Genomic DNA, 27,095 nt, shown 5'->3' with positions numbered 1-27,095 from the left:
TGGGTGGTGATTGTAACGATGTGATGGACGGGAGACTTGACCGTTGTAGGCCTGGGGGGGTCAATTGTCGGATGCTACTACGAAATTGAGCAGGATGGTGCGGGGGATGGGATGGATTGACACTTGGCGGCATCAACATGCATGCTGTCGCGAATATACATTTGTCTCTGCGGTCCACAAATCCTTTTCACGCCTAGACTACTTGTTCGTCCCACAACCCTGGATAGGTAGAGTCGACTCCACCTCCATACTTCCTCGCGGCCTGTCGGATCTCTCCCCGATCGCGCTGACGTTGAGCCTCGGTGTGAGGCGACAACCGTTTCGCTGGCGCCTTTCCGTGTGGCACTTACAGCGCGATGACTATCAATCGCACATGAGGGAGGCTATAGCGCATTACTGGGCGGAGAATGAGGACCCGAGTATAGATTCCATGACCATGTGGGAGGCCCTCAAACCTGTCCTTCGGGGCGTGGACATCGCGTGGTACGCCACGAATCGTAAGGCCCGCAGGCTGGCAGTGGAGGAAGCGGCTGACCAGGTGCGAAGCCAGGAGGCGCAATGCCTGACGGGGGAGAGTGGGGACGCCGTGGTACAGCTACTGCACCTTCAGCGGTCGTACACCTCTTTATTGTTGGACGAAGCTCGACAGGTTTGGCTCGCTACGCAGAGCAGAATCTACCAATGGGGGGACAAATCTAGCACAATGCTATATAGGTTATGTCAAGACACTTATCAAGCCCAGCCCCTGCCGGGACTCCGAGATGTCGCGGGTGGTCCTATCTCGGCCCCTGAGGCCCTGGCCCAGATGTTTGCTCAATATTATGAGACACAGTATGCCCCTCGGGAATCCCTCCCAGCGGAGGAGATAGACAGATTTCTCGCAGACCTTCCACCCCGAGCGCTCTCGGATGAGGCCCGAGCCCGACTGGACCTCCCGCTGTCGGCAGAGGAGCTAGGAGAAGCTCTGGGCGGACTGAACACGGGCAAGGCCCCATGGCCCAATGGATTCCCCTGTGAATTTATGAAGATGTTCCATCTCCAATTGGGGATGCGCTATAAGAAGGCCCTGGAGGCGGCTAGGGCTCATGGCAGATTACCAGCGGACTGGCGACACGCCGAGATTGTGGTTTTTTGCAAACCAGGGAGGCCCCAAGACAGCCCGGAATCATATCGTCCGATCTCATTGCTGAACTTTGAGGCGAAATTACTGGCGAAGGCGTTGGTGAACCATCTTCTCCCTTACATCACAGACCTGATCCATGCCGACCAGGCCGGCTTCATGCCCCACAGGGCAACGAGACATAATATATGACGCGCTCACCTAGTGGTGGAGGCGGTGCGAGCGGCGGGCATCCCCGCTGCCCTCCTGCTGGCGGACGTAGATCGGGCCTTCGACTCCCTGAGCTGGTCATACCTCCGAGCTCTGCTCCTTCGGCTCAATCTGGGCCCACGTTTTCTGTCCTATATTCATTTGTTGTATACGGACCTGACGGCGGCGGTCAGAATAGCGGGGGCGACCTCCAGCTCGTTCTCCATCGGTCGAGGCACCCGGCAGGGATGCCCTCTTTCACCTTACCTGTTTGCCCTGGCTATGGAGCCGCTCGCGGCTTGGGTGAGGATGGATGCCCAATTGCGCGGTGTTGAATGGGTGGGAGGCCCATCTGACAGGATTGCACTATATGCGGACGATGTCCTTTTTTCTCTTACGGACCTCAATAAATCGGGGCCGAGGGTTCTTGAAATAATGCGCATTTTCGGTGAGGTATCAGGACTTCGACTTAACACCCAGAAGTCCAAACTGTGGGTCCTGGGCGACAGGGGGACTTTGGGTCCCTGGACCTCGGTCCTTCAGGAAGCGGCGGGAGGCCTCAAGTACCTTGGTGTATTTCTGACTGATGTGCAGGGAGTGTCGTGGTCCCGCAACGTAGTGCCAGTTTGGGACAAGATCCGCTCGGATATGCTGATGTGGTCCAGGATGCCCCTGAACGTCTATGGCCGCTCAGCCATTTTTAAGATGGTGGCCCTACCCCGACTTTTGTACCAATTGCAGAATCACCCTTACCCAGTTCCGCAGCAGTGGTTCCGACAAGTGAACTCCGCCTTGGGTCGGTTCTTATGGACCGGGGGAGCAATAAGAGTGGCGCTCCGCACTTGCTTCCAGTCAACCTACTGTGGAGGGCTGGCCACGTCTGATGTCCAGTCCTACTATCAGGCGTCGCACTTACTTGTCCTTAACGAATGGTGGTACGGGGATCGCAGCGACCCGACCTATGCCCTAGAGAGGTATATGATGTACCCGCACACGCTCCATACTATCTTATACTCGGCGGTTATCCGGAAAAGACTTCCGAGGGTCACCCAAGTAATCTTCAGAGTATGGCGCGACGCGCTCCGCCGCATGGATTGGTGGAACAGGCTTACAGGCGAGACTCCACTGTGGCACAATGGGAGGCTGCCCGGCTTAGCTTCACTCCGGGGCTTTGAGGGCTGGGACGCTATTGGCATTTCGGCGCTGGGCCACGTTCTGAAGGGCACAGTCCTCAAATCGTTCCAGGCGTTGCAAGATGAATATGACATGCCCCAATCCCAATTCTTCAGGTATCTACAGCTCCGGCACGCCCTAACCCCCACAATAGCAGGCATATCGTCCTTGCCGGAATTCAGTCCCTTAGAGGCAAAAGTTTTTATGGGGGAGTTGGAATCGAAGAAAATTTCAACCATATATCAAACATTGGTTACCCATTGCTCCCCTTCCCTTGATAAGTTGCGGGCGGTCTGGGAGGGAGACCTGGGGGAATTGGAAGAGGAAGACTGGAGAGAAGCCCTGGAGGCCCCTAGGGGAGCAGCGATAGCAGTGCGCCTGCGCTTTATCCAATTTAAATACCTACACAGGGCATATTACACAAGGGAACGACTGTGGAAGGCGGGGCTGATAGCCTCCCCGGAATGTCTGAGGTGTGGCAGTGCGGTAGGCTCCTTCTTGCATACAGTATGGAGATGTATACGGCTGCAGAGATTTTGGACCGGTGTGTGGGACTGTCTGGAGGAAGTGTTGGCGTGGGAACTCCCTCGCACGCCGCAGCTGGGCCTCCTTCATGTTATGGAACAAGTGGGGGGTAATCTGTACAAACGGCACTTGCTCCTACTGGGTCTCACGGTGGCCAAACGGGATATAGCTCAAGCCTGGAAGGCCCCCAAGGCTCCACTGGTGGGGGTGTGGAAGCGGGGTATGGAATTTAACATGGGACTGGAACGCCCGATCTATGAGGCCAGGGGCTGCCCCAAGAAGCACTATCGGATCTGGAAGAAATGGGCAGACTATAGGGGCCTGTTACTGGACCCCCCGGCGCCACGAGCCACCGACATAGACCACATCTGTACTACCCCCAAATGAACTGAACCACACACTGCTACTATGCTGCTTAGGCTCCTGTTTCTGGACAATGTGAACACCGTGCAGGGTGGGGAGTGGGAACCGGGTAGGAATGCGGGGAGGGGGGTATCGGGCGATGTTGATTGAATTTCTTGACCACTACCGCTCTTATATGCTCACTGTCTTTCTGCTACTATGGAAGCAGTGTTTCTTTTATATTCTGTCAACTGCCATAAAACTAATAAAATTTGTTCTGAAAAAAAAAACTGCACTACAAGTTGTAGTGGCAGGGCTGAGACATGTTCTAAAAGGGTACTTTAGTGGGTGGCACAATGAGTGTTGCAGGCCCGCAGTAGCATTCAATTTACTTGTCCCTGGTACATATAGCACTATTTACTGGGGACCTACAAGTAAATTAAATGTGTCTGTTAGGGGTAGGTCAATTTTACTATGTTTTAAGGAGAGAGCACACACACACTTTAACACTGGTTAGCAGTGGTAAAGCGCACAGAGTCCTAAAGCCAACCAAAAAGAAGTCATCAAAGCAGGAGGAGGGATGGCAAAAGGTTTGGGGGGCTACCTCCCAAGGATGTCATATCTAACAGTGTGCAATAAAAAGAAGGGTGTTAGCCAGCAGAAAGATAAAATAAAAGATGTCAAAGTTCCAACATTGTGCTGGAGATGCAGAGCATCCTAGGAATGGTCAGTTTCTGGTGCTCTTTATTTCCTACTCTGGCAGCCCTCACCTAACCCCTTCACGACCTCCTGCGTAGGTCTATGATCACAAAAGTGACTTGATAGAGGACACTGCAGTGAATGATATGGAATTCTACTTGTGCTGTACTCATTAGATCTGGATGTGATGCGGATGCAGTGTCTCAAGGGTAACAGACAAATACCCGCTCCTGTGCAAGCAGGGTCTTGTTGGTTGAAGCCAACACAACATTTCAGTCCTGCCCACTACTTTAGCCTCTTCCTCCACAGCAGGTCGTTTATAGTTGTGACACAAACTGCTTCAGTTCAGACACACCCTGTGGTTCCTTGTAAGCTGGGAATGACACTGCGTTACACTTAATTATCTAGAAGGCTGCTGTGGCAGTGCGGGAAATGCACTTTTTCAGCACCCCATTGAAACAGGGGTTTGTCCAGTCTTCATTAACAACTGACACTAACATAGTATACCATCTGTATGACTCTAAACAAGTTGGAGGATGAAGCATGTGGCTCATGAAAGTCACTGTGGGGTGGTGAAACACAAGGCCATGCTGAATTAAATGTTCTGGTTGGTCACGATGGTAGAGATTTAACAGAGTATGTCACATGCCATGCTACAAGGATACCAGAAAGGCATAATTTACTATATTCTACAAAAGGGCATCACGCCAGTTATATAAATCATTTTTGGTCTTTGAGAGGTGGGGGGGGGGTGTTGATCAGTGGGTCAAATATATATCTGTTAGTGGATGAATATTGCAGGTACCAAGATGCCATATTTCCTTGCTACACAGAATCAGAGAGAGCGCTTCTGAAACTTTAGAAAATATTAGACACTTGTGGTGTCCCTGAGTAGTCTTAGAATATCCGTTGCATATGGGACTCAAGCATAACCACATTATGCTGTATTGATAACCAAGTCAGCAGGGAAGTGCAGAGATAGAGACCTTGAACAAGGTCAAAGTGCAAAGGCATTAATGTGCAGCAGAAAGCTCTACAGATACTTCAGTTGCTGTGAGGATATCTCACAAACCTGCATTTCCTCGTGGATGATCACCCGCCTCATATATTGCATGGTCAATGAACATCCTCTCATCAGTCAACTCATGGACTCTGTGAAGGCTGAGAATTCAAAAAGGAAGAGAAATGCTGAAGTAAATCATTAGACGGCTTGAAGCCATTCGATGTGAGAAAAAGAGATCCTTTTCTTGTGAGAATTTGATATCCTGAGCTAAGGATGAAAATTGAACTGCAGTCCATAGAAGTTGTGTGCAGTGAGGGCATTTTTATCACAACCACCCGGGGAGACCAGATGGCCAAAACTAACTAGTATTTAACATGGTCTAGCCTCAGTTCACCCTAACCCTACTGAAGTATTGTTCAACACAGTAATCACTGAACCAGAACCCCGTGGCTTGGAAGGTGAACAGCAATCAAAAGCGGCTTCTATTTGATGGCCTTTCTCAGGCCTTTAAGTGGGATGAAAAAACTGGGGCGGTCTCTCAAAGGGGAGTGAGTGATATAATTAAGGGCATGGCTTAAAAATGCGTAAGCTAAAAAATCTGTGCTTAGCATAGTGTGCGGCGTGACTGGTATTTTGCGGTTTCTGTCATTGCATCCTGATAAATAATACAACAAGTAACTTTACACCTACAACAAGACAGGACTATTGGCTTTGTCAATGGTTGTTAATTACTTAAGCCAAATAAGTAACAGCTTTGGCTTCGTCGTATAGAACATTAAAAATGCGTTATTTCTAAAATGATGAAACCGTGAAAGAACTAAAGCTAGTCTCTTTGAAGTTACATCGAAGGCAGTGAAGGGTGACACTGCTGCAGAGTTCAGGTTTATTTTTGACCCTGAGGATGAGGGCAAAAATGGAGAGCCCAATAGGGACCCGTCTCTGCACCTTCTGTTTAGAACTGCCGGTGCTCAGCATCAGCAGGACCAGGCCCACTTAAAGCCCTGTCCGTACCCCAGGTATTGGTAGCACGGTTTTAAAATAACCAGACTGCTTTCAATCCGGGCCTAGTGCACACCTACTTTAACAACCCTAAAAAGAAATATTATTCTCATGAAAGAGATACAGCATATAAAGCATCCTCCCTACTTGCTAGGCAGTTGTCTGTCTGAAAATGTCCACATTTATATATTGCTAACATATAGCTTGCGATTACTTTTTGTGTGATTACGTGCAATTGCTCGCAGGTAGAACTTCGATAGCGAACATAGCTGGGAGTTAGCAGTTCTGTACAAATTTTTATAGGGGGCAGTTCGTGATCTTTTATATAGGCGGGATGCCTTCTTTATGCCTGCATTAAGAATATATTGTATGTATGTAGTGTAGAGAAGAGCTGTATATATCTGCAGTGCAAGCTCTTGTCACAGCTGAGGCATGAAGTGGTTTTTATTTTTTAAAGTATTCATAGTAAAGTATGGGCATGAGGCTGTTAGAATACATACAATATGCACAGTGTTTGGGATTCAAATAGTTATTCATCATATCATTTCAAAACAGTGTGCTTCTCTTTCAAAGGCAGTGTTCTTAGTAAATGTGCGAGGCACAGCTGGTTGGGTGTGTTTTAAATTGGACACTCATGTGACCATTTCCTGGAACAGCAGCAAATCAGTCTCTGTTTCAACTGCTGTGTGTGATGGAGAGGGATTCCAGAGCAGTGGGTGAAAATAGAGATAGCTACATCTATTTATATATAGGTTGCAAAATATAAGTTGTCTGCTGTGAATTTATTCGTCTTCAGACTGCTCTTAATATGGTCGTGGTTTACTTATAAATTAGTTGCAATGACTAGAAGTTGTTGGCATTGTAATTTTGAATTGGAGTACCATATTGTTATATAGAACATTTCGATATAATTGGTAGATGCACATTTTCGATTCCAATAAATGTTCCGCAGGACAAGGACGACATCTGCCGCACCAGGTAAATACCTATATCGATGAGTGCGGAATATACTGAATGTGGTAAATACCTTCTATTACTAATTTGTCAGGGGGGGTGAAGCATAGAATGCTTAAACAGTGTTTACTACACTTTGCCACACGAATTTGTGAAGCTTTTGTAATTTATTTCCGTCTATATGCACCCAAGTAAAATTCACAAGGTTTTTCCAGACACAATCTAAACTTGCAATTCAAGTATATGGGCAAACACATATTGGCCATGTATCGGAATTTAACTCCCTTCTTTCTGCCGTGATGTTTTGTCTTTTAAATTACAAACAAATCATTTTGAAGCTATTTGATATATCTCTTTTAACAGTCATGCCCTAAAATTACGATTCTCCTCGCTGAAGTGACTGGAACATGTAATTGAAAAAACACAGACTTGTATCTTACCTCTGATTAACTACCTTTGGGATGTAGGAAGACACTATTTGTCCTTCACTGCTTAGAATTCTTTATAGTCAGAATCAAAAAACACAAATCAATTGTGCATTACGTTCCGTACCATCCCCTTGAATGAATTCTCAGTTCTGAAAAAATTATTGGCCGTTCCTTTTCAAAGTCGTTTTAAACCAACTGCTGACATCTGAATGGAGAAAATTACATAACACTTAATTTTATGGCAAGACCCAGGGCATGTTCAAAATATGACCTTGCCTGTAGGATGGTTGAAAAGTTAAACGTTATCATGTTTTGATTGCTGAAATCAGAGACTCATGAGGTACTGTTTACCCCTCCCTATTTAAACATGAATGAATTCATGAATATTAAATTTGTAGAGCGTGAAACTTAGCCAAAGGGCGTCAAGGCGCTGAACGCAAAGCATCAGGAAGCGCTGGGAGAGGGAACATGCTCAAACTGAAGAATCTAGAAAAAGCCAGGTCTTTAAGGTTCTAATAAAAAGCAAAAGGGAGACCTGACTAGAAAGTTCACTTCAATTCAGAGCAGCCGTGGAGAAGGCTCTGCCACCCGATTTAACCTTCTTAAACCTGGGAACAGTGAGTAGGTTTTTATCCGAGGACCGGAGCGATCTGATAGGAGCATAATGATGGACAATCAACTTGATGCCCTCTGAGCCAGAGTCATAAAAGGCTTCATGAGTCAGGCATAGGATCTTAAAAATAATCCTATGGTCCATCGGGGAGCCAGTGCAAAAGCGTGATTGAGGCCGTGACTGAATGATGTCTAGGAAGGTTCAGTACCAGCCAGTCTGCGGCATTCTGCACCATCTGCAGCCGATGAATAAGGCCTTTATTAGTGCCCAAATAAAGGGCATTTCAATAGTCCAGTCTGGACATTACTAAACAATGACCGCCTGCTTGCGTGCTTCAAAAGAGAGGTAGTGAAAGATTTTTCTAAGGATCCTGATGATCCCGAAGCAGGTGGAGGCAGTCCTATTGACCTGCAGGTCAAGAGAGAGGGAATTGTCCACAATCCCCCCTAGGTTCTTCCCATGTGATACTGGGCAGATTTCCCAATTACTCCCAAGAATCAGGACCTCGGTCTTCTCTCCATTGAGTTTAAAAAAAAATTCCAGCATCCAAACTCAAACTGCCTCCATACAGATCCTAAAATTGAGGGCAGAATCTTTACATAACACACGTGTTTTTATTCGTAAAGCACACGTATCGCCCAAGGATGGATATCAAGGCACTGAATAACAGATGTTTATTGTCATCCAACTCAATGGTACTCATTTTATCAACCTCAGATGGATAAAATGCTGAGTGGACCCGCCAGGTTTTGAACTTGTGACCAAGAGGTTGATTACAGGCCCCTAGAGTGGACACATTAGTCCACTGAGTCACCAGACCCAGCAATTATACCACCCACTAAAACAATGTTGAAGATGAAAGCACCTGTTAACAGGTGTTTACAAAAAAGTACCCGAACAAGAAAAGAGGGAGCGGCCTCCCACTTGTATATTTATCATTAGTTCATACACCCATGAGTTTAAAACAATATGAAGAACATGAATATTTATTTTATAACTTTCAAACAATTATTCAGTGCTAAAGCACTCCAGGAACATTGAAACTTGAATGAATTGCAAAACATGACTTGCGCATCTAGAACAAGCTATGAGAGTTATTGTCTTTGACATGCTGTACAGAAGTGTGGATATTTTGAAGTTTGGCTACAACTAATTTTAAAGAGCAGTGTGACAAAACAAGGGCTAATGCACTATTTAAAGAAAAAAAGTGCGTTAGCGCTGAATGCCACATAATCCTTTTAAAAAATAATATTGTTAGCCTTGCTGCACAGCAGCCCTGCTGTACACCATAAACAAAAAGCAATGACAGAGCAAAAAGTCTGAAACGCCTGACATATTTACTTTGCCAGTGCTTGTTAGGTCTCAGTCCAACACTCCTGGGATTCAGAGCAAATCAGTAAACCTCCCCATGCCTGAAAAAGAAAAAGAAAATGACCTTTGGCAAAAATCCTATAACATAAAGGGCAGTTGCGCCCATGTTGTAGTGAAAATACGATTGGACGCAAGTATCATGTTGTCAAAATAAACATCCATTTCAAAGGAGAAAAGGGCTTATTTGAAGTTCATGCGACATAGTAAAACATGCTACAAATGGCAAGAGGGTCACCAGGGACGATAGGGAAGAAGATTAAAAGTAGTACTTCAATCACAGCATGATCAGTGGATGGGCAGCAATCAAGCTGAAGCAATCAGTACTTGTTCTATGCTCCAGCTGGAAGAAGAGAAAACTAAGCCTTCTCACGTGGGCTAATTCAAAGGCAGTAAATAAGAGTGGCAATGAAGCCAACTAATTATAAGTAATGGATGGACTGCAGGTCCCTTGTTGTATACAATATCTCTCACAAGTGAGTGTATACAACAGATTTGCTCTCACAGACGTGTCTTAAAAAGGACAACACTTAATTACAAACAAGCGTTTGCAATGGATTGGGTCTTGCATTATTAAAGTTTGAGCTATTGGCATTGCTAAATAATGCAACACCAATAGCTCAAACTTTAATAATGCGAGACCTATTGCATTGCAAATGCTTGTTTTTGAGGGGGCCTTGAATCTAGTCTCTATCGGGTTCTGTTTTTTGCCCTGGCAAAGGCGCTCTGTTTTTTTCCGGACTGCAGTGACAGCAAGCACAGAGATGTCCGCGTGGTGAACATTTTAGAGGAAGGGAAAAGCCTTTAAAGAGTCATTTTCTCTCTATATTTCCCTTCTCTTTTTGAAACTCAGGAGCAGCAACATTGTTGTGGTGTCAACAGGGCTTTAAGTGTATTTTTTTCCAATATTATATACAAGCCATAGTTGCTGCTTATTTATCTTATGCAACCAACAACCACTGACAAAGCCAATAGTCCTGACTTGTAGGTATGATGTGCGTTGTTGTATCATGTATCTGGACGCAATAATAGGAACACCCAAATACAAGTCGGGCGGCACACTGTGCTAAACACAGATGTTTAGCTTACGTGTTTAAGCTACACCCTTACTTACATTGACCACGTCCCTTTGAGAGACCCCCAGTTTTTTTCATCCCACTTTAAGCCCTGCACAGGTTATAGTTGAGACCATGAGCTAGATTGTACTCATGCACTTGAATAACATGTGATACAAATATCCAACTTAATGGCATTTATCAACTTTTGAAGGATGAAAGGCTAAGTCAGCCCTGCCAGATATGAACCTATGATCTCTTATTAGGCGTTTAGCACATAGCAATCTTAGCAGCACTATCATAACATCAGCAGACATAACAAAGATGTCTTTAATTGAGCATGAAGAAAATACAGGGCGAAATTAGTAAATGGCACAAGCTAAAAACTGCTGGCAGCATTTTTCTCTATAAAAGACTAATAACATTAAACGGTGTACTTATTTATTGTATTTTGATTAATTCAATATAGAAATTTAACCCATAAAATAGCAGGTCCATGGGCAAATTGTTGAGTCCATTCACTGCGGCACTGATGCCTTATGTTCGTACCTGACTCCCTGGTGTGACCTTTGACGACCTCGCTCCATGGGCCATGCCCGATGGCGTTAAAGACCTGGATCTGCAGTTCATACTCGGCCCACTGCTCCAGGTGAACTCCCGCTTCAGCCTGTCGTTGATCACCTGTGTAAGCGGCGGTCTCTGCAGGTCGGGCCACCAGTACTTCACCCGGTAGCCCACGGACTCCAGGGTGCCGTTGTACTACGAGTCGGGCAAAGGCTGAAGGGGAAACCAAAGAAAGGTGTTATTCAAAAAGCTGTGCTCGGAAACCTGCGTACATGACACAGGGGGTATACAGACATGCAGCGTGACGTGAGGGAATGTAGGCATTAAAACACCAGGAAGGCCTATATTGAAATCTAACTCCACTCGTGTAAGGTGAAATAAAAAAAAGACTCCATTTGGGCGACAAGCAGCAACCTTTGGTGAACCTTGACCTTCCCTTCCGGGCTGGGGGGTCATATCACTGTGTTAATTGGTAACTGAGAGGGCTGAAACCAGGCGTTCTGCCTGTGATTGGCCGAGTTGCTATGGGATTGCTTGGCTGGCCCAAGGCGTTGCCGAATGATAAAGTGGATCGCATTGTGTTTCATTGCAGAAGACAACTGAATAAATTGCGTTGGGTAGTGACGTCACAGCCGCCGCCAGAAATGTCCCTTTCGCAAATGGCTTCCTACGCACTTCATTTTTAACAAAGAATGAATATGTAACGGATGAACACACTTAAATCGAAGTAAATTGTCAAAATACAACACATATTTTTCAGTTTTTGTCATTTCACAGAGACTCCTAAGCATTTCATTGCCTTAAATCTTAAAACAACATGCTGTTCCTAATCACAGAAAAACAAAAAAGCTTATGTGAGAGGGAAAGCAAAGGTCTGCAAGGAAGCCTGAAAAGAGTGAAATATACTTTATCAATAGTCTCTCATGCTTTCATATTAAACGAGCAATGGCTGCGCAGCCTTGAAAGTGACAAAGGCTGCGTGAAAGTGAAAGGAAACCAGTGGTGCACGCGCACCACAGAGGAGCGGGGGAGGGAGTGCGGCAGTGAGACGAACACGCGCTGCTGCGCGTGCTAGACACGGACGGGAATGGGCGTTGCAAAGGCGGGGCATGCGCCCGCCTTTGCCCAATCGCGTGCCTTTTTTTTAGAAAAAAAAAACACGCGAAAGCCAATGCCTGCCAGCAAAAACCTGATCACACGTCCGAGCGTGTGGTCAGCTTTCAAAACCCACTTACAAGAGGTCTTGTGCTGCGCGAACAGGGCTGCGCACCGCAACGCTAGACGAGAGACGTAAAAAAATATATACACAACAAAATTACAGTGATAAACAGTGTCTTCAAACTTTAACACTCATATTAAGTACTGTAGTCCAGGTTTAGAGTTTGTCCATTAAAGTTTAATGATAGGGTCCCACAGAAAGGGTTTTGTTTGCTTTAACAATAGTTCCCAGAGCCAACAGTTCAAGTATCCTATATGTGAAAATAGGCAAGCGAAATGTCCCTAGTTAATCAAACACTCCTCCACACTCTATATGTACACAGCCGATGCGTTTCGGCCTCCATCTTGTTAATCCGTTTTGTTTCTTGTTCAAGGTTCTGGATCTCTCCACCATGATCCTAAACAACATCAAACCCAGTCAGGTGTAAAACCCCCAAAAGAACCTAGCAAAGCAGCTAACGTTCCTTGCCATTTATGTATTGGTATATCTGTTTTTGTGGTTGCTAGGACAGGGGAGATGCTAGTTTTTTATCTAAGGGGTAGCTTGGAGATTCTGGAAGTGCCCACCCCTCATACGAGTCGGGATAGGGTTGAAAGATTGCAGGAGAATTCTTCTAGTGTTTGTGAAAACTATGTATGTTTCCAGAATGTGGATCAGGTTGTGATGTTAGACAATATTAATGGCTTCCAAGAGGACGTGCAAGAACAATAGTCAAGATATTACCATTGTCAGTGATGAAAACTGTGTAGTATATATCTTTGATAGTTGCCATCTTCTACAACGTAGTCTGTAGATACACTTGCAGGCATAGCATGCAACAGGGTTTTGCTGTTGAAGTGGTTAGTGCACATGGATGGCAGTTGCTTTCTTAATAATGTTCTTGAGACAGGAGTGTTTGATGTGTTAGAAAATGGTAAGTCTAGGGGGGCAGTTTTTGCTTTACTCTGAAGTGGGGATGGTTAACCTCTTTTGAGTGTATACCTAGGTAATTAACTTGTATGATAGTCTCTCAGCTGAGAAGGGATGTATGTGTTTTTTCATAATGGGACTTACAAAATTCTATGCCCCTCTCCAGTAGTGAACCCATTTGAGATGTTTGGGGTACTTGGAACTTAAGCCCTCATAACTTTCTTCCACAGAAGTTATCCAGGCCGCATATTTGTCCTTTCCCTCACATGTTGGGGATTCAAAAGGCACCCAGTGTTTGTTTATTCTGCTGGAGGGAACTGAGAAAATAGCAAAAATGTAGCAAACTTTAGGAAATAGTGCTGTGCAAGAAAAATTGTGTTTTTTGCTTCTAAAAATGCCATCAACAAAAGGTTTGCTGTGCGATATCTCTTGTGGTGCTCCTAAAGAAACCAAACATTGAAATCGAAAAGTGATGTAAGTAAGAAAAGAAATCAATATAGGTGACAATGTTTTCATCTGTAAATTTGCTTTGATGGCCAATCTGCGTAATATACCACTACTTCCATCAGATTCTTATTGTTGCAGGGGTATATCATGTTTGTTGGTGATTAAAAGCCTGAATTGGTTTAAATATCATAGTTTTTAATAATGAGAGTATCTGTTCATAAGATTTGTCATAAATTCATCAGTTGTTATGTTATGTGATGTTACAGAAATTGTTAAGCTCACATACACCAAATCTTTTTGTGGCTCTATGGCAGAAAATAGCTAGTCAAGACAACCTGCTGAAGAAGGAGATGCTCTAATTATATGTTTGTCGGAAAAGCAGAGTCTTAGGAGATTGTCTGAATTTATTGTATTTGGGGGCTATTTGTATATCAAGAGGAAAGGAGTTCCTGCTCCGGGGGCTCCGGGGGCCAGGACAGAAATTCTGGCCCCACCCATTCTCCTTTTTTTTAAATTCAGGTACCAACAGAATATTCTTAGAAGAGGAGTGCAGTGTCCTGTTGGGTATGTATTTCAGAAGTCGAGATTTTTACCTTCAAAAGCTTTCAAAATGATACACCCAGTGTTAGAGACAATCATTTGCTCCATAGGGAGCCAGTGGAGAACCCTTAGTAAGGGGTGATATGACAAAGTTTAGGCTGCTGAAATATCAGACGAGCTGCCTGATTTTGGACCACTTGGAGCCTATCAAGGAGGTTCTTGGGAAGTTCAATGTAGAAGAATTTGGAGCAGTCTAGCTGAGATATGGCCAAGGCAGTGAAAACCTGGCTAAGACCATCAAATGTAAGAACTTAGAGATTTTTCTTATCCTACTGAGCGGTAGGAAGCAGGAGGAGATCACTGCACCTAGTTGGAGGTGGAGTTTTATTCATGACTCGCCATCAATGAAAACTCCTAAGAGTTTTACAGATTTCTATGGGGAAGGTGGGTTCCCCATGTCAGATGACTAGAAGGATGCATTCCAGTAGTCAATTTTGTTTTTCGTGATGGCAATCTCGATTTTGTCCATGTTGAGTTTAAGATGGTTGCTGTTCATCCTATTGAGGATAAAAGCATGGTTTTAAAAAAGTTTTCATTCAACATAGGGTAGTCGTCAAACTTAAAAAGTAGTTGTATATCATCAGCATAGTTGTAAATTATACAATTCATGTTTTAAGTGCATGAATAACAGGATGTGTCAATATATTGAAGAGGTGCGGTGAAAGGGAGGAGGAACCCTAGGCTCCTCTGCCGTCCAGATGGGCTTTTGATGCCCTAAAAGAAATAAGACATACTGATTGGGAACGTCCTTTTAGGAAAGATTTTTTCCAATCAAGAGCCAGACCATGCAATCCTGCAGCCTTAACACGATCCACCCAGATGATCGACTCGAAGGCCGCTGAGAGATCTAAGAGAACTAAGGCCAGGTAGTGTTTGTCGCATCCCTGATGCATATCATCGACCACAGAAATATTACTGATTCCATAGAATGTGCGGGCCGAAAGCCAGCTTGCAAGAGTCTAAGAATTTAGATTGTTAAAGAAAGTAACAGAGACCTTGTGCTACATGGCCCTCCTGTACTTTTGCTAAGAAAGGTAACAATGCTATTAGGCAGTTTTTCAATGCAAGAGGATCCTCAACGGCTTTCTTCTGGAGAGGAGTCACTACAGCATTTTTAAAAGAGCTAGGTAGTAGGCCTTGACAAAGAGAAGATTTAAGAAGGGTCAAAGATGGACCAGGGAAGGTAGAGAAGACCTTAGGATATAAGAGGGTCAAGGATCATTAGGTAAGCCTGATTTTACTTTAAACAACAATTCTATAAGAGGCTTGTTACTAATAGTAGGGAAGGTGGCTAAGGTGAAAGGGTTCTTTGCATTTTCATCAGTTCTGAGTAGAAACCTGGCTACCGCAGAACATCTGGGTGACTTACCGGCAGGAGTGCATTAATTTTCTTCTTTATGTTTTCATGATTTGTTTCTCCCTATTTACTGGTGAAAACCCATGTTTTTGTCTGCTAAAGAAGTTAATACGTTTGTGTTCATTTTGAACAGGCTATTGACTCCACGGATCCTTTCCAGGCAATGGATAATGTAATGGCAAACATGAGAAAACAAATGTTTGACGTGCCAAGGAAAATTGTAAGTGGTAACATTTACCAATGGGAAAGTGCATGGTCTCATTGTGTATTTTACCTTATGGCTTACGTCTTTACAGTTTTGGGGAGGCTTCTCCTTGAGTTGTGATGCAGATTAACCTACACGCCCCCCTTTGCTGAAAATTGAGCTTGTTTCGTAAATGACATTTTTCTTTTCACAAGAGCTTTACTAACTAGAAACAAGAGTTTCATATGGCTAACTTTTCGGTCATGGTGTATAGTTTATTCCTTAATTCATTCCTTAGAGATGGACATGTGGAATTCGTCATTTGATATATTGTGTCGTATGTGTTAATTCAAAGAAGAAATACTTAAATATCTTATTGGCTATTTTTCAGTTTGGACACTGAAAGTTGATGATGAAGATCTACATTTTTAAATACTTTTGTGCTTCTACTGTTTTCTGGAGCTATCCAGAAGCACTTATCTGCAAAAGAATGGCACAGCATTTCTCTTTGCTTGTTCACCAGCATTTTCACACTTGTTGTTGTTGAATGACACACACGCATGGATTTATTTGGAAATGACTTTGGTGGTTCTGCGTTACCATGATGCGTGTTGTACAGTAAGCTCTTCTTAATTTTATAGTTTCGAAATTTGTTAGTTTAATTTTATTTTCCTTCGACTTGCAAGCTATGTGCCAACTCAGAATGCTTTGGATTCTATTGTTTCTTCAACATACAGCGAATAATGAATTGAAGACTACAATTACTGTTTCTGCATGTATAAATGCCCAACTGACGAAAGTAACGATACACGTAAGAAGACTGAAATATTCTGTCATGAACTTTACATATGGAAGCCAAATAAGCAAGCCATTTCATATGGTGCAAATACATTTCCCAATATTTAACGTGTGGCTGTGCTTCACAGTGCATTAGCTGTATTCTGTGTTTTCAAGCAGCAGCCTTATTTGATACTATGAAAACATACTTTTACATATAGCAATTAAAATGGTCATTGCTTTGCATACAAATGAAAGGTACAACCCATAACCTTGGATAATAAAAAGATCATGTGTAGAATACACAATCTCATGGCGCAGGCGCATTTCTGTTAAGCCCAGTATATACTAAATATGTCTAGGAGTACCTTAGGTCATGTAAAAGGCATCTGACGGAAGTGTCCCTGAGAGCCCATTCTGAGCTGCCGGTGTTGCTAGCCTATGGGGAGTGACTGCCTTCACTTTTGCACTATGAGACTCATACTTCTCAACGTAAATCAAAGAAAAGAAAAAAGAATCACTGTAGTATGGCATCAGTTCCATACATTATCAGGGCACTTAACATTAGCCACTGGTGAAATGTTGGTAGAATTAATGACAAAAGAATACATCACAAAGCTTATTCCATGGGGGACTCGTTGAGGAAGATGCTGTCATCTCACTGGACGTCGAATGGGAAGGACACTGTCTTATTAATTAGAAACACTAGTACTCCGTACCACTGACAACGACATTGGTTGGCAAAGATGTGAAGAGCTTTACACTACAGAGCAGACTCCTTGCATGAGGAAATCCAATTGGTAGATGTCAAAATCTTGAAAGAAGGCCTGACGAGTTAATCCCTCAAGAAGAAGCCCTTAAGTGTTCATTTGCTCCACAAGTCCATCCTGAAAAATCCAGGAGCCCCAAGCAGAAAAAAAGAGATAGAGATATTAAATATGCTAAATCTAAAAAGACTGAGAGCTCTTGTTAAGGACACTTCATGAAAAACATCATTGGATACTTATGTTCGAGGCATGTGGGCTGCTGAATTCATATCTAGTGCATAGATCGCCGCCTAGTGTTGGGTCCGGATGATTGCACATTGTTGTCCTGGAAGAGTCTTCGAAGTATCACGAGATAGGTGGCTCCTCCCCTGGACTACAGTGCGCATGGGCATCGACTCCATCCCCAGATTGTTTTTTTCCGCCATTGGGTTCGGATGCATATTTGATCACTCAAGTTCTGTATCAATAGAAACTTTATTTTTGGCCCAAAGGCCTTTCCTATCGTCGGTATTGTCTTGCGATCGGTGCCCAGTTCTGTTCCAGCTCAGTTCCAGCTCTGTTCATCCGGAGGAGTCGCGTGGCTCTTCAGTGCTCGAGGCCCGGTCGACACTACAGGCCTTATTCGACGAACCATCATGGAACGGAGCCCGTTCAAGAGGTGCCCCGTGTGCAACTCGAAGTATCCTCACATCGATGTCCACCCGGTGTGCAACAAGTGCCTGTCGCCGGATCACGATGAAGCCAACTGTATGGCTTGCTTTCGTTTCCGCTCCAAGAAGACAATTCGACTTCGGCGCGCAGCGCGCCAGGGGGCCCAGCAGACGGCACCTGACCCTGTGAACATTTTCGATACTGAGGGAGAAGAGGCAGACGAGCAGGAAGATCAAGAGCCGATTTCCAATCCAGCGGCAGAGATCGACTCCAACTACGACGCAGACGTAGAAGTGCTCGATACTGAAGAAATCGTCGACCAGGTAGGAGACGACGATGGGGCCTATGGGGCCACGGAAGATAGCCCAAGCGAGGAGCTATGCCCCGTTGAAACGATATATACGGCTCAGTTCGAGGGATCGCCACATGGCCTTACCCAAGATCTTGCACCGAGTTCCACAGTCTCGCCTCCGGGCCCGGCTACGGACACTTCTAAAGAGCCACAACTGGTGAAATCGAAACCAAAAGAGAAAGCTTCGGTGTCTACACAACCAAAGGTGCTAGAGGCGCCATCTAAACCGAAAGTGCGTGTCGCCTTGGTAGGCTCCAAGTCTTCAGACCTGTCGGTGCAGACAAAGCCCAAAATGGTTATCGACCCGGTGAAGTCGCTCAAGAGTGTCGAGCCGAAGACTGGGACACCAAAAGCACTTGTCAAGGTCGTCGACCCGAAGACTTCGGCGCCGAGGGCCGTCGACACAGACAAAGGACTCGGAGCTACAAAGGTTGTCGATCCTGCGCGTCGGCCGGACAAGTCCAAAAGTACTACATCCCTCGAGTCCGCACCTGGTGGTGGCTCGAAGGCATCTGTCGAGTCGACGCAACCGTCCGCCTCCTTAACGAAGCAGGTGTCGGAATCGTTGAAACGCATTAAGGACAAAGCTTCCACTGTCGATCCGAAGGATACTTCCACGCCGAAGCCTGCCACCAAACCGCACAAGTCAACAGCGCCCATTCAGTTTACGCTGCCGCCGAAAGTGGTGCCGAAGGCATTCGCGCCGAAGACGGTCGTCGAGGCGTCCATGAAGGTGTCCACGGGGCCGAAGCCTACACCTGCGGTTGTGGGCACAAAGCATCGACAACCCCTGCTGGAGGAGCAGTCGGAACAATTCATCGATGCCCACACCGGTAAACTTTCTATTTGCAAACGAAAGATCACCCCAGCACAGCCTATGGAGTCCTACACAATTCCTTTAAAGAAAAAGAAGGATTCCACGGATTCACCCGTTCTTGTAGAACTGATAGCTCCACGTGGACAGGACACTGCTCCAATCTCGTCCAGTTACTGAGAGGTGGACGCTGGGGAAGGTGACTATGATGAGTATAACTACGCTGCCGACACTGATCCTGAGGATCCACATGACACATGGGCAGATGCTGCTGACCCAGGGGATCCACAAACTGCCCCAGACACTCACGTGTATAATGTAAAAACATCGCCTACTGAGGACTCAGCGGCATTTAATGCACTTATTGAAAGGGCAGCCAAAAATCATGACGTCCAGCTCCATGCTGAACCTATTGAGGTGGATTTTTTGTTTGACACCTTTTCCACCTCTGAGAAGACCTTAAAGACTCAGCCAATGCTAAAGGGTGTCTTAAAACATGCTGCAGACATTTTTAAAGAACCCACAAGGGCCAGGGTTATAAACCCCAGAATTGAGAAGAAGTACAAGCCGGCGCCTGGGGACCCTACCTACATCAAGGGCCAGTTGCCGTTAGACTCTTTAGTTGTTTCCAATGCCCGGAAGAGGGCAAACTCACAAACTACTGGTGATGCTCCTCCCCCTGACAAGGAATCTAAAGTGCTAGAAGCATCAGGGAAAAGGGTGGCGGCTCAAGCGGCCAATATCTGGCGCAATTCAAACACTCAGGCACTCTTGGCCAGATATGACAGGGCACATTACGATACACTTGAGACCCTGTTACAACACTTTCCAGATGAATATAAAGAGGCAGCAGAGATGCTCATACAAGAAGGGAAACTCATCTTGAATGCTTCTATTAAGTGTGCACTGGACGCAGCAGACACCGCGGCCAGGGCCATTAACACCAGTGTAATGCTGCGGCGTCAGGCCTGGCTCAGAATCTCCGGGTTCAAGCCGGAGATACAAACCACCATCCTAAATCAGCCTGTAAACCCTGATCACTTATTTGGACCTGAGGTGAACACCACCCTAGAAAAAACCAAAAAGGACACCGAGACTGCAAAGTCTATGGGGGGTCTCCAGTCCCAGCAGTTCAGGGGTGGTTCTTTTCGTCGCTCAAGCAATAGAGGTGTTTCCAGAGGCCAGCTGTCTCAGCAAACACAATACAATAAGAGTGGCGCACAAACCTCGTACAACAAACAAAGTAGAGGTGGCTATCGCGGAAACAGCGCTAAAGGCAGAGGTCGTGGAAACAACAGCTCCCGATCCTCCGCCGCAAACAAACAGTGACACATTGTCACTGCCCCCCGACCATACAACACCGGTCGGGGGGAGACTCCAACAGTTCCTGCCAGTCTGGAAATCCATCACCACAGACAGGTGGGGCAGAAAGCTTATCCAGTACGGTTATTGTCTGGAGTTAACATCCACTCCACCCAACATACCCCCAAAACACCGTCCTATGTCCACAGAGCATTTGCACTTATTGCAGCAGGAGGTACTCGTCATGCTGCAAAAAGGGGCAATCGAGCTCGTACCAGTGGACCAAAGAGGCACAGGAGTGTACTCCCTGTACTTCTTAATCCCAAAGAAGGACGGGTCCCTCAGACCCATACTGGACCTCAGACCCCTAAACCAGTACATTCTATCAGAACACTTTCATATGCTCACACTGCAGCAGGTTCTTCCGTTGCTCAATCAGGGGGATTTCCTCGCAACATTAGATCTAAAGGATGCATATTTTCACATTCCACTACATCCGTCACACAGAAAATACCTCAGATTCACCATTCAGAATCAGCATTACCAATTCAAAGTCCTCCCTTTCGGAGTGACTACAGCGCCCAGGGTGTTCACAAAGTACCTGGCGACAGTGGCTGCGCACCTCAGGAGACAAAACGTTCACGTCTACCCTTATTTGGACGACTGGCTTGTCCAAGCAAAGTCGGCCCAGCAGTGCGCTGCCAACATGTCCCACACCATTCACCTTCTTCACGATCTGGGATTCTCACTGAATTACCCAAAGTCACACCTTCAGCCCGCCCATGTGCGGCAGTATCTAGGCGCGACAATAAACACTCTGGCAGCCACAGCACAGCCAAATTCAGTGAGGATCAACAGCATTCAATTGCTAATACAAAAATTCAGACCGCAACACTCGCTTCATGCAGTTGATAGGCATGATGGCCTCCTGCATCTTCATATTCCCGCACGCAAGATTACATATGCGTCCGCTTCAAGAGTGCTTAGCACGTCAGTGGAATCAGGCTCACGGACAGTTAAGAGACCTAGTGTTGGTGACCGGTCGTGCATACAACTCTCTGCATTGGTGGAATCCACACAACCTTTGCAAGGGCCGACCGTTCCAAGAGCCTGTGCCACAGATAATCCTAACGGCGGACGCATCTCTACAGGGTTGGGGAGCTCATGTACTCCACTACACAGTGCAGGGACTATGGACAACTCAGCAAAAGAAGATGCACATCAACCACCTAGAGCTGATGGCAATCTTCAGGGCAATGAAGGCATTCAAGGTACATCTGTGCAACAAGGTCGTGTTGATCCGGACGGACAACATGACGGCCATGTACTACATTCAGAAGCAGGGAGGTACACACTCTCCACAGTTGTCTCATCTGGCTCAGAGCATGTGGAAGTGGGCCATTCAAAGGAACATCTTCCTCATGGCGGAACACCTCCCAGGCAAGGACAATCAGATGGCGGACCTGCTCAGCAGGTACAGCCACCAAATGCACGAGTGGGAGCTACATCCATCAGTACTCCGCCCGTACTTCCAGCAGTGGGGTCATCCAGAGATAGACCTGTTCGCCACAAGGGAAAACGCCAAGTGCCAAAGCTTTGCCGCCAGGTTCCCGCACCCACAATCGCAGGGCAATGCGATATGGATGAACTGGTCAGGCAAATTTGCGTACGCTTTTCCCCCAGCACCTCTAATACCGCTGGTGGCACGAAAGCTAAAGCAACACTCTATGACGCTCATCCTGGTTGCTCCAACGTGGGCACGCCAACCATGGTACACCACGTTTCTAGAACTTTCCGTGGTACCGCATCAAAGGCTGCACCTCACACCCAGTCTTTTGATGCAGAGCCATGGCGACATTCAGCACCCAGATCCGCAGCAGCTCAACCTGGCGATCTGGCTCCTGAGGTCATAGAGTTTAGCTACCTCAACTTGCCTCCAGACTGCATGGATATTATACGGGAGACAAGAAAGCCCACCACCAGAGCATGCTATGCGGCAAAATGGAAGCGGTTTGTCATTTATTGCGTAGACCACACATAGACCCGCTTGACGCGTCTACGCACAACATCATTTGTTATCTGTTACATCTTTACAAATGCAATCTAGCATATGCTTCCATTCGAATGCATCTATCCGCCATAGCGGCTTATCTCCAAAACAGGCAGCATCTCTCCCTTTTCAGAATGCCTGCCATTAAAGCCTTTCTGGAGGGACTCAAACGAGTCATTCCTCCCAGGACCCCACCAGCTCCTGAATGGAATCTTAATGTGGTCCTCACCCGACTAATGGGTCCACCTTTCTGATAGATACATCTGCCGTGTGGATTCCCCACCTTGTGAATATCCCCTTGCGTCAGCAACATTCGGAAATTCTTTTGTAACTTCGCGCCGACGTGGATCCGGACGTCACAGAGGCACGGCATCGCACGCGACCTCGCTGACGTCACCGGCGCCTATAACAGCCCCACGCCGGCGTGATGACATCAGTTCCCTTTTTTCCGCGTCGTCGACGCTAACGGTTTTCAGGGATCGTGTAGTAGCTTACAGTAACTTTGTTACTATTTCTTCGTATTTGTGTCTTTCTTCATTCTCTTCGAGATGTCGTCGAAGAAGACGGGATTTAAAGCCTGCGGTGAATGTGGCAAGACCATGTCAATCACCGACCCCCACGAATGTTGTGTCTGGTGTTTGAGCTCCGACCATGATGTCGAGGACTGTTCCTGCTGCAAAAAGATGACTCCAAAAGCCTTAAGAGAGAGGGAGACAAAGCTCCTCATGGCGAAACTCAAGAGCAAGAAAGCTAAGAAGTCATCGAAATCTCGATCTCGCCGGTCGAGGTCGAGGTCGAGGTCGAGGTCTCGTTCGAGGTCTCACTCGGAGTCATCGTCAGCTCACGCTTCGAAGTCTTCGAAGAAGAAGCACAGGAGGAAATCCCATGAATCACGTCATCACTCTGGGAAGGACTCTAGCTCGAAACCGAAGTCCCAGATCAAACTCGTGAGTAAAGAAGTGGAGGTTTCGGAGTCGGAACATGAAGAGACTTTGCATCCGGTTTCACCCGAACCTCAGGAACAGGTCCATTCTCCGATTCCATCCAATCCTTCTGGTCAGGAGGATGAAGGTGAGGAGCAGGGGGCTGGTGGAGCCGAAGTTCCGGCACCCGATGGTTCATCGACTCCGGTTCCGGCGCCCGAAGAAGAGGTCGACGTCGTATCGACTCCGCCTCCCCGGGAACAACCGAGAGGTCTATATCCTGAGTTTCCGACTCCAGGTCAGTATCCTTCCCAGTTCCTGAACGCCATGTATGGTGTATATTCAAGGGCAATGTTCCCGTCTGGTGCACCTGTTGGTCCCACGGGTCCTATGGCCTTTAACTTAGGAGTTCCGCAGGCTTATGCCCCTGCACCCTTCATGCCCTTTATGCCGGCTCTACCGCCGCATTGGCATTTTCCGACACCACCGGTGTCGTCGACGCCGAAGCGCACGACGCCGGCTCCATCGACGCCGATCCCATCGACGCCGATACCCGTGACTCCGAGGCAAGATTCTGTCCGACCTCGTGTCGAGAAGCCTCGTCCGACGTCGGGTTCGACGCCGGCGGCGACCCCGTCGGAGTCGGTTCCGAATCCTTTGACTTCGGTTGTGAAAGAAAGGTCTCGGAGAAAGGCCCAGAGACTTCTGGAAGAGGAGAAATATGGGTATTCTGATACTGAGGAAGGAGAGTTACAGGATTCTGAGGATCCCTTTGATGACTTATGTGAGGCCAGTGGTCTTGAGCTATCACCTGAATGGGAATTGGCTTCTGTATCGAATGCTCCATCTAAGGATGTGGTGCCTTACCACACTGTCATTAAGAAGGCGGCGAGTTTACTAAACATAACTCTACCTACAGCTGATTATAAGCCCAATATTTTAACTGAGGTGCTTCATTCACCCTCATCTGTGATCGAGCCTATGTTACCATTCAACGAGGCGTTGTCTGAACCTATCTATGAGGTCTGGAAAAAACCCTTATCTGCTCCAGCGGTTTCTAGAACGGTGGCGAGAAGGTATAGAGCTGCACCGGAGGATCCTGCATTTTTAACAACGCATCCTCTTCCTGAGAGTTTGGTAGTGCAGGCTGCCTGCTCTAAAAAATCTGCTGGAGCATTTCCACAGGTTCCTGGGGACAAGGAATCCGGTTTTTTTATCAGCCAGTATGGCATTGAAATCAACCAATGCTACGTGTTTGATGGGGAGATATATCCATGCTTTGATGGACTCTGTCAAGCAACTTATTCCAAAGGTTCCTGAGGAGGACAGGAAGGATTTTCAAGAAGTAATCTCGGACACCCAAGCAGCTGCGAGACAGGTCATCCAGAGTGGTTTGGACACTGCAGACTCGGTGGCAAGAGTCATGGGTTCCTCTGTGTCTACTAGGAGGGCTGCTTGGCTCAAATCGTCAGAGTTTTCTGCTGATGTCCAGTCTGCGTTAATGGACTTACCTTTCGATGGTTCAGGTCTGTTTGGAAAAAAAGCTGATACTGCCTTGGAGCGTTTTAAGGACAGTAGGGCCACTGCAAAATCTTTGGGCCTTCAGTCCAGGGGTACTACCGGAAGACGCTTCAGATGATTTGGCCGATCTTCCTTTCGATCTTACAGATCATTCCAGCAGCAGCAGCCTCAGCAGCAGCAGAACACGCTGTACAAGTCGTACAGAGGCAGACAAAGACCCCGTCCTAGAGGTCGTCAAGCTTCCTCCTCCTCCTCCTCCTCCTCTCCTTCCCAACCCCCGGCCAACGCAGCAAAGCAGCCCTAGATCCGCCATTCCGGATCATGTGGGCCCAGTAGGGGGTCGGCTTACTCATTTTCTACAAGATTGGGAATTTATAACATCGGATCTTTGGGTTCTCAATCTTGTAGAGAATGGGTATGCTCTTCCTTTCCAGGAATTCCCTCCCAATTACCCTCCTTGCCAAGGTTATTGTTCGGAAGACCACCTGCTTCTCTTGCAGGAAGAAGTCCTGGCATTATTCCGAAAGGGTGCAATAGAGGTGGTTCCAGAGCAGGAAAGGGGTCAGGGGTGCTACTCCCGGTATTTCCTGATCCCCAAGAAAGATGGCAGACTTCGGCCAATCCTGGACCTCAGGATTTTGAACCTTTACCTGAAGCAGGAAAAGTTCAAAATGCTCACTCTTGCACAGGTTCTTCAAGCGCTGTTGGAAGAGGACTGGATGGTGTCGATCGACTTGCAAGATGCGTATTTTCATATTCCCATCTTGAAGTCGCACAGAAAGTATCTCCGTTTCACGGTTGGGTCACAGCACTACCAGTTTGTGGTCCTTCCGTTTGGCCTTACTACTGCACCTCGAGTCTTCACCAAGGTGATGGCAGTGGTGGCAGCTCATCTCAGGAGAACGGGGATTCATGTATTTCCGTATCTAGACGACTGGCTGATCAAAGCGGAGTCGCCAGAGAAGGTGCTCCATCATCTGCAGGAGACAACTCAGTTGTTGCACAGGTTGGGTTTTTCGATAAATGTACCCAAGTCTCACCTGGTGCCCTCACAGCGCAACCTGTTCATAGGTGCGGTACTGGACACAACCGTATGTCGTGCATTCCCTCCCCCTCAAAGGATTTGCGACATACGGGAGATGATTCCTTTGTTTTACAATGGAGCGGTCGTTCCAGTCCTGAAGGTCCTTCGCCTGCTAGGTCTGATGGCTTCATGCATTCTGTTGGTCAACCATGCACGCTGGCACATGAGGGCACTCCAGTGGTGCCTCCGCAGGCAGTGGTATCAGCACAACGGAGATCTCAGGGAGTCAGTGAGGATCTCCAGAGAAGCTGCAGTGGATCTGTCTTGGTGGAGCGTGGAAGGCAATCTGTCACAAGGAAAGCCTTTTCAACTTCCTCCATCGATGGCCACAGTAATAACGGATGCATCCACTCTCGGGTGGGGTGCTCATCTGGGAGACCTGGAGGTCAAGGGTCTTTGGTCTCCAGAGGAAAGGTTGCTTCACATCAACCTTCTAGAATTGCGGGCGATACGTTTGGCGCTCAAGGCCTTCCTCCCTTCCCTTCGCGGTCAGTCGGTTCAGGTCCTGACGGACAACACGACCGCGATGTGGTACATCAACAAGCAGGGAGGAGTGGGGTCGCAGTGTCTCTGCAGAGAGGCTCTGCGTCTCTGGTCCTGGGTTCAGGACCATCAGATTTGTCTGATGGCAAATCATCTGGCCGGGGTTCTGAACGTTCGTGCAGACAGTCTCAGTCGGCAGTTCTCTGCCGATCACGAGTGGAGGCTTCACCCGGAGGTGGTTCACGACATCTTTCAGATGTGGGGGTCACCTCGGGTGGACCTGTTCGCCACTCACGAGAATGCTCATTGCCTGTCATTCTGCATTCTCCAGTATCCGATGCAAGGAGCCTTGGGAGATGCGTTTCAGTTGAGTTGGGACTCGAAACTCCTTTACGCGTTTCCTCCCATACCCTTGATTCCTCGGGTTCTGAGGAAAATTCGCCAAGACCGGGCCCAAGTCATATTGATCGCCCCGGATTGGCCAAGAAGGGTGTGGTATTCAGACCTTCTCCACCTCTCCTCTCACCCGCCGCTCCGTCTCCCTCACAGGGCAGATCTCCTCTCTCAGATGGAGGGGCAGGTTCTACACCCCCACCTCCAGACCTTACACCTTCATGCCTGGA

At 46.9% G+C, this 27,095-nt stretch overlaps 1 protein-coding gene across 2 annotated transcripts in view; it reads left to right on the top strand.

The window, feature by feature from the left end:
* MLF1 (myeloid leukemia factor 1) overlaps positions 1–27,095 on the top strand; it is a 169,115-nt gene that overhangs the window by 25,572 nt on the left and 116,448 nt on the right. The window contains exon 3 of one of the 2 annotated variants that reach the window (XM_078667082.1): positions 15,698–15,784. The exons of the other annotated variant lie outside the window; for it this stretch is intronic. Coding sequence (XP_078523208.1) covers positions 15,698–15,784 — 87 coding nt within the window. The remainder of the gene's footprint in view (positions 1–15,697; positions 15,785–27,095) is intronic. 2 annotated transcript variants of the gene reach the window in all.

This window comes from Lissotriton helveticus, chromosome 11, assembly GCF_964261635.1.
Source record: "Lissotriton helveticus chromosome 11, aLisHel1.1, whole genome shotgun sequence".
NCBI lineage: Eukaryota > Metazoa > Chordata > Amphibia > Caudata > Salamandridae > Lissotriton > Lissotriton helveticus.
The sequence above is the reverse complement of the archived record's forward strand: the minus strand, read 5'-3'. Positions and strand labels throughout refer to the sequence as shown.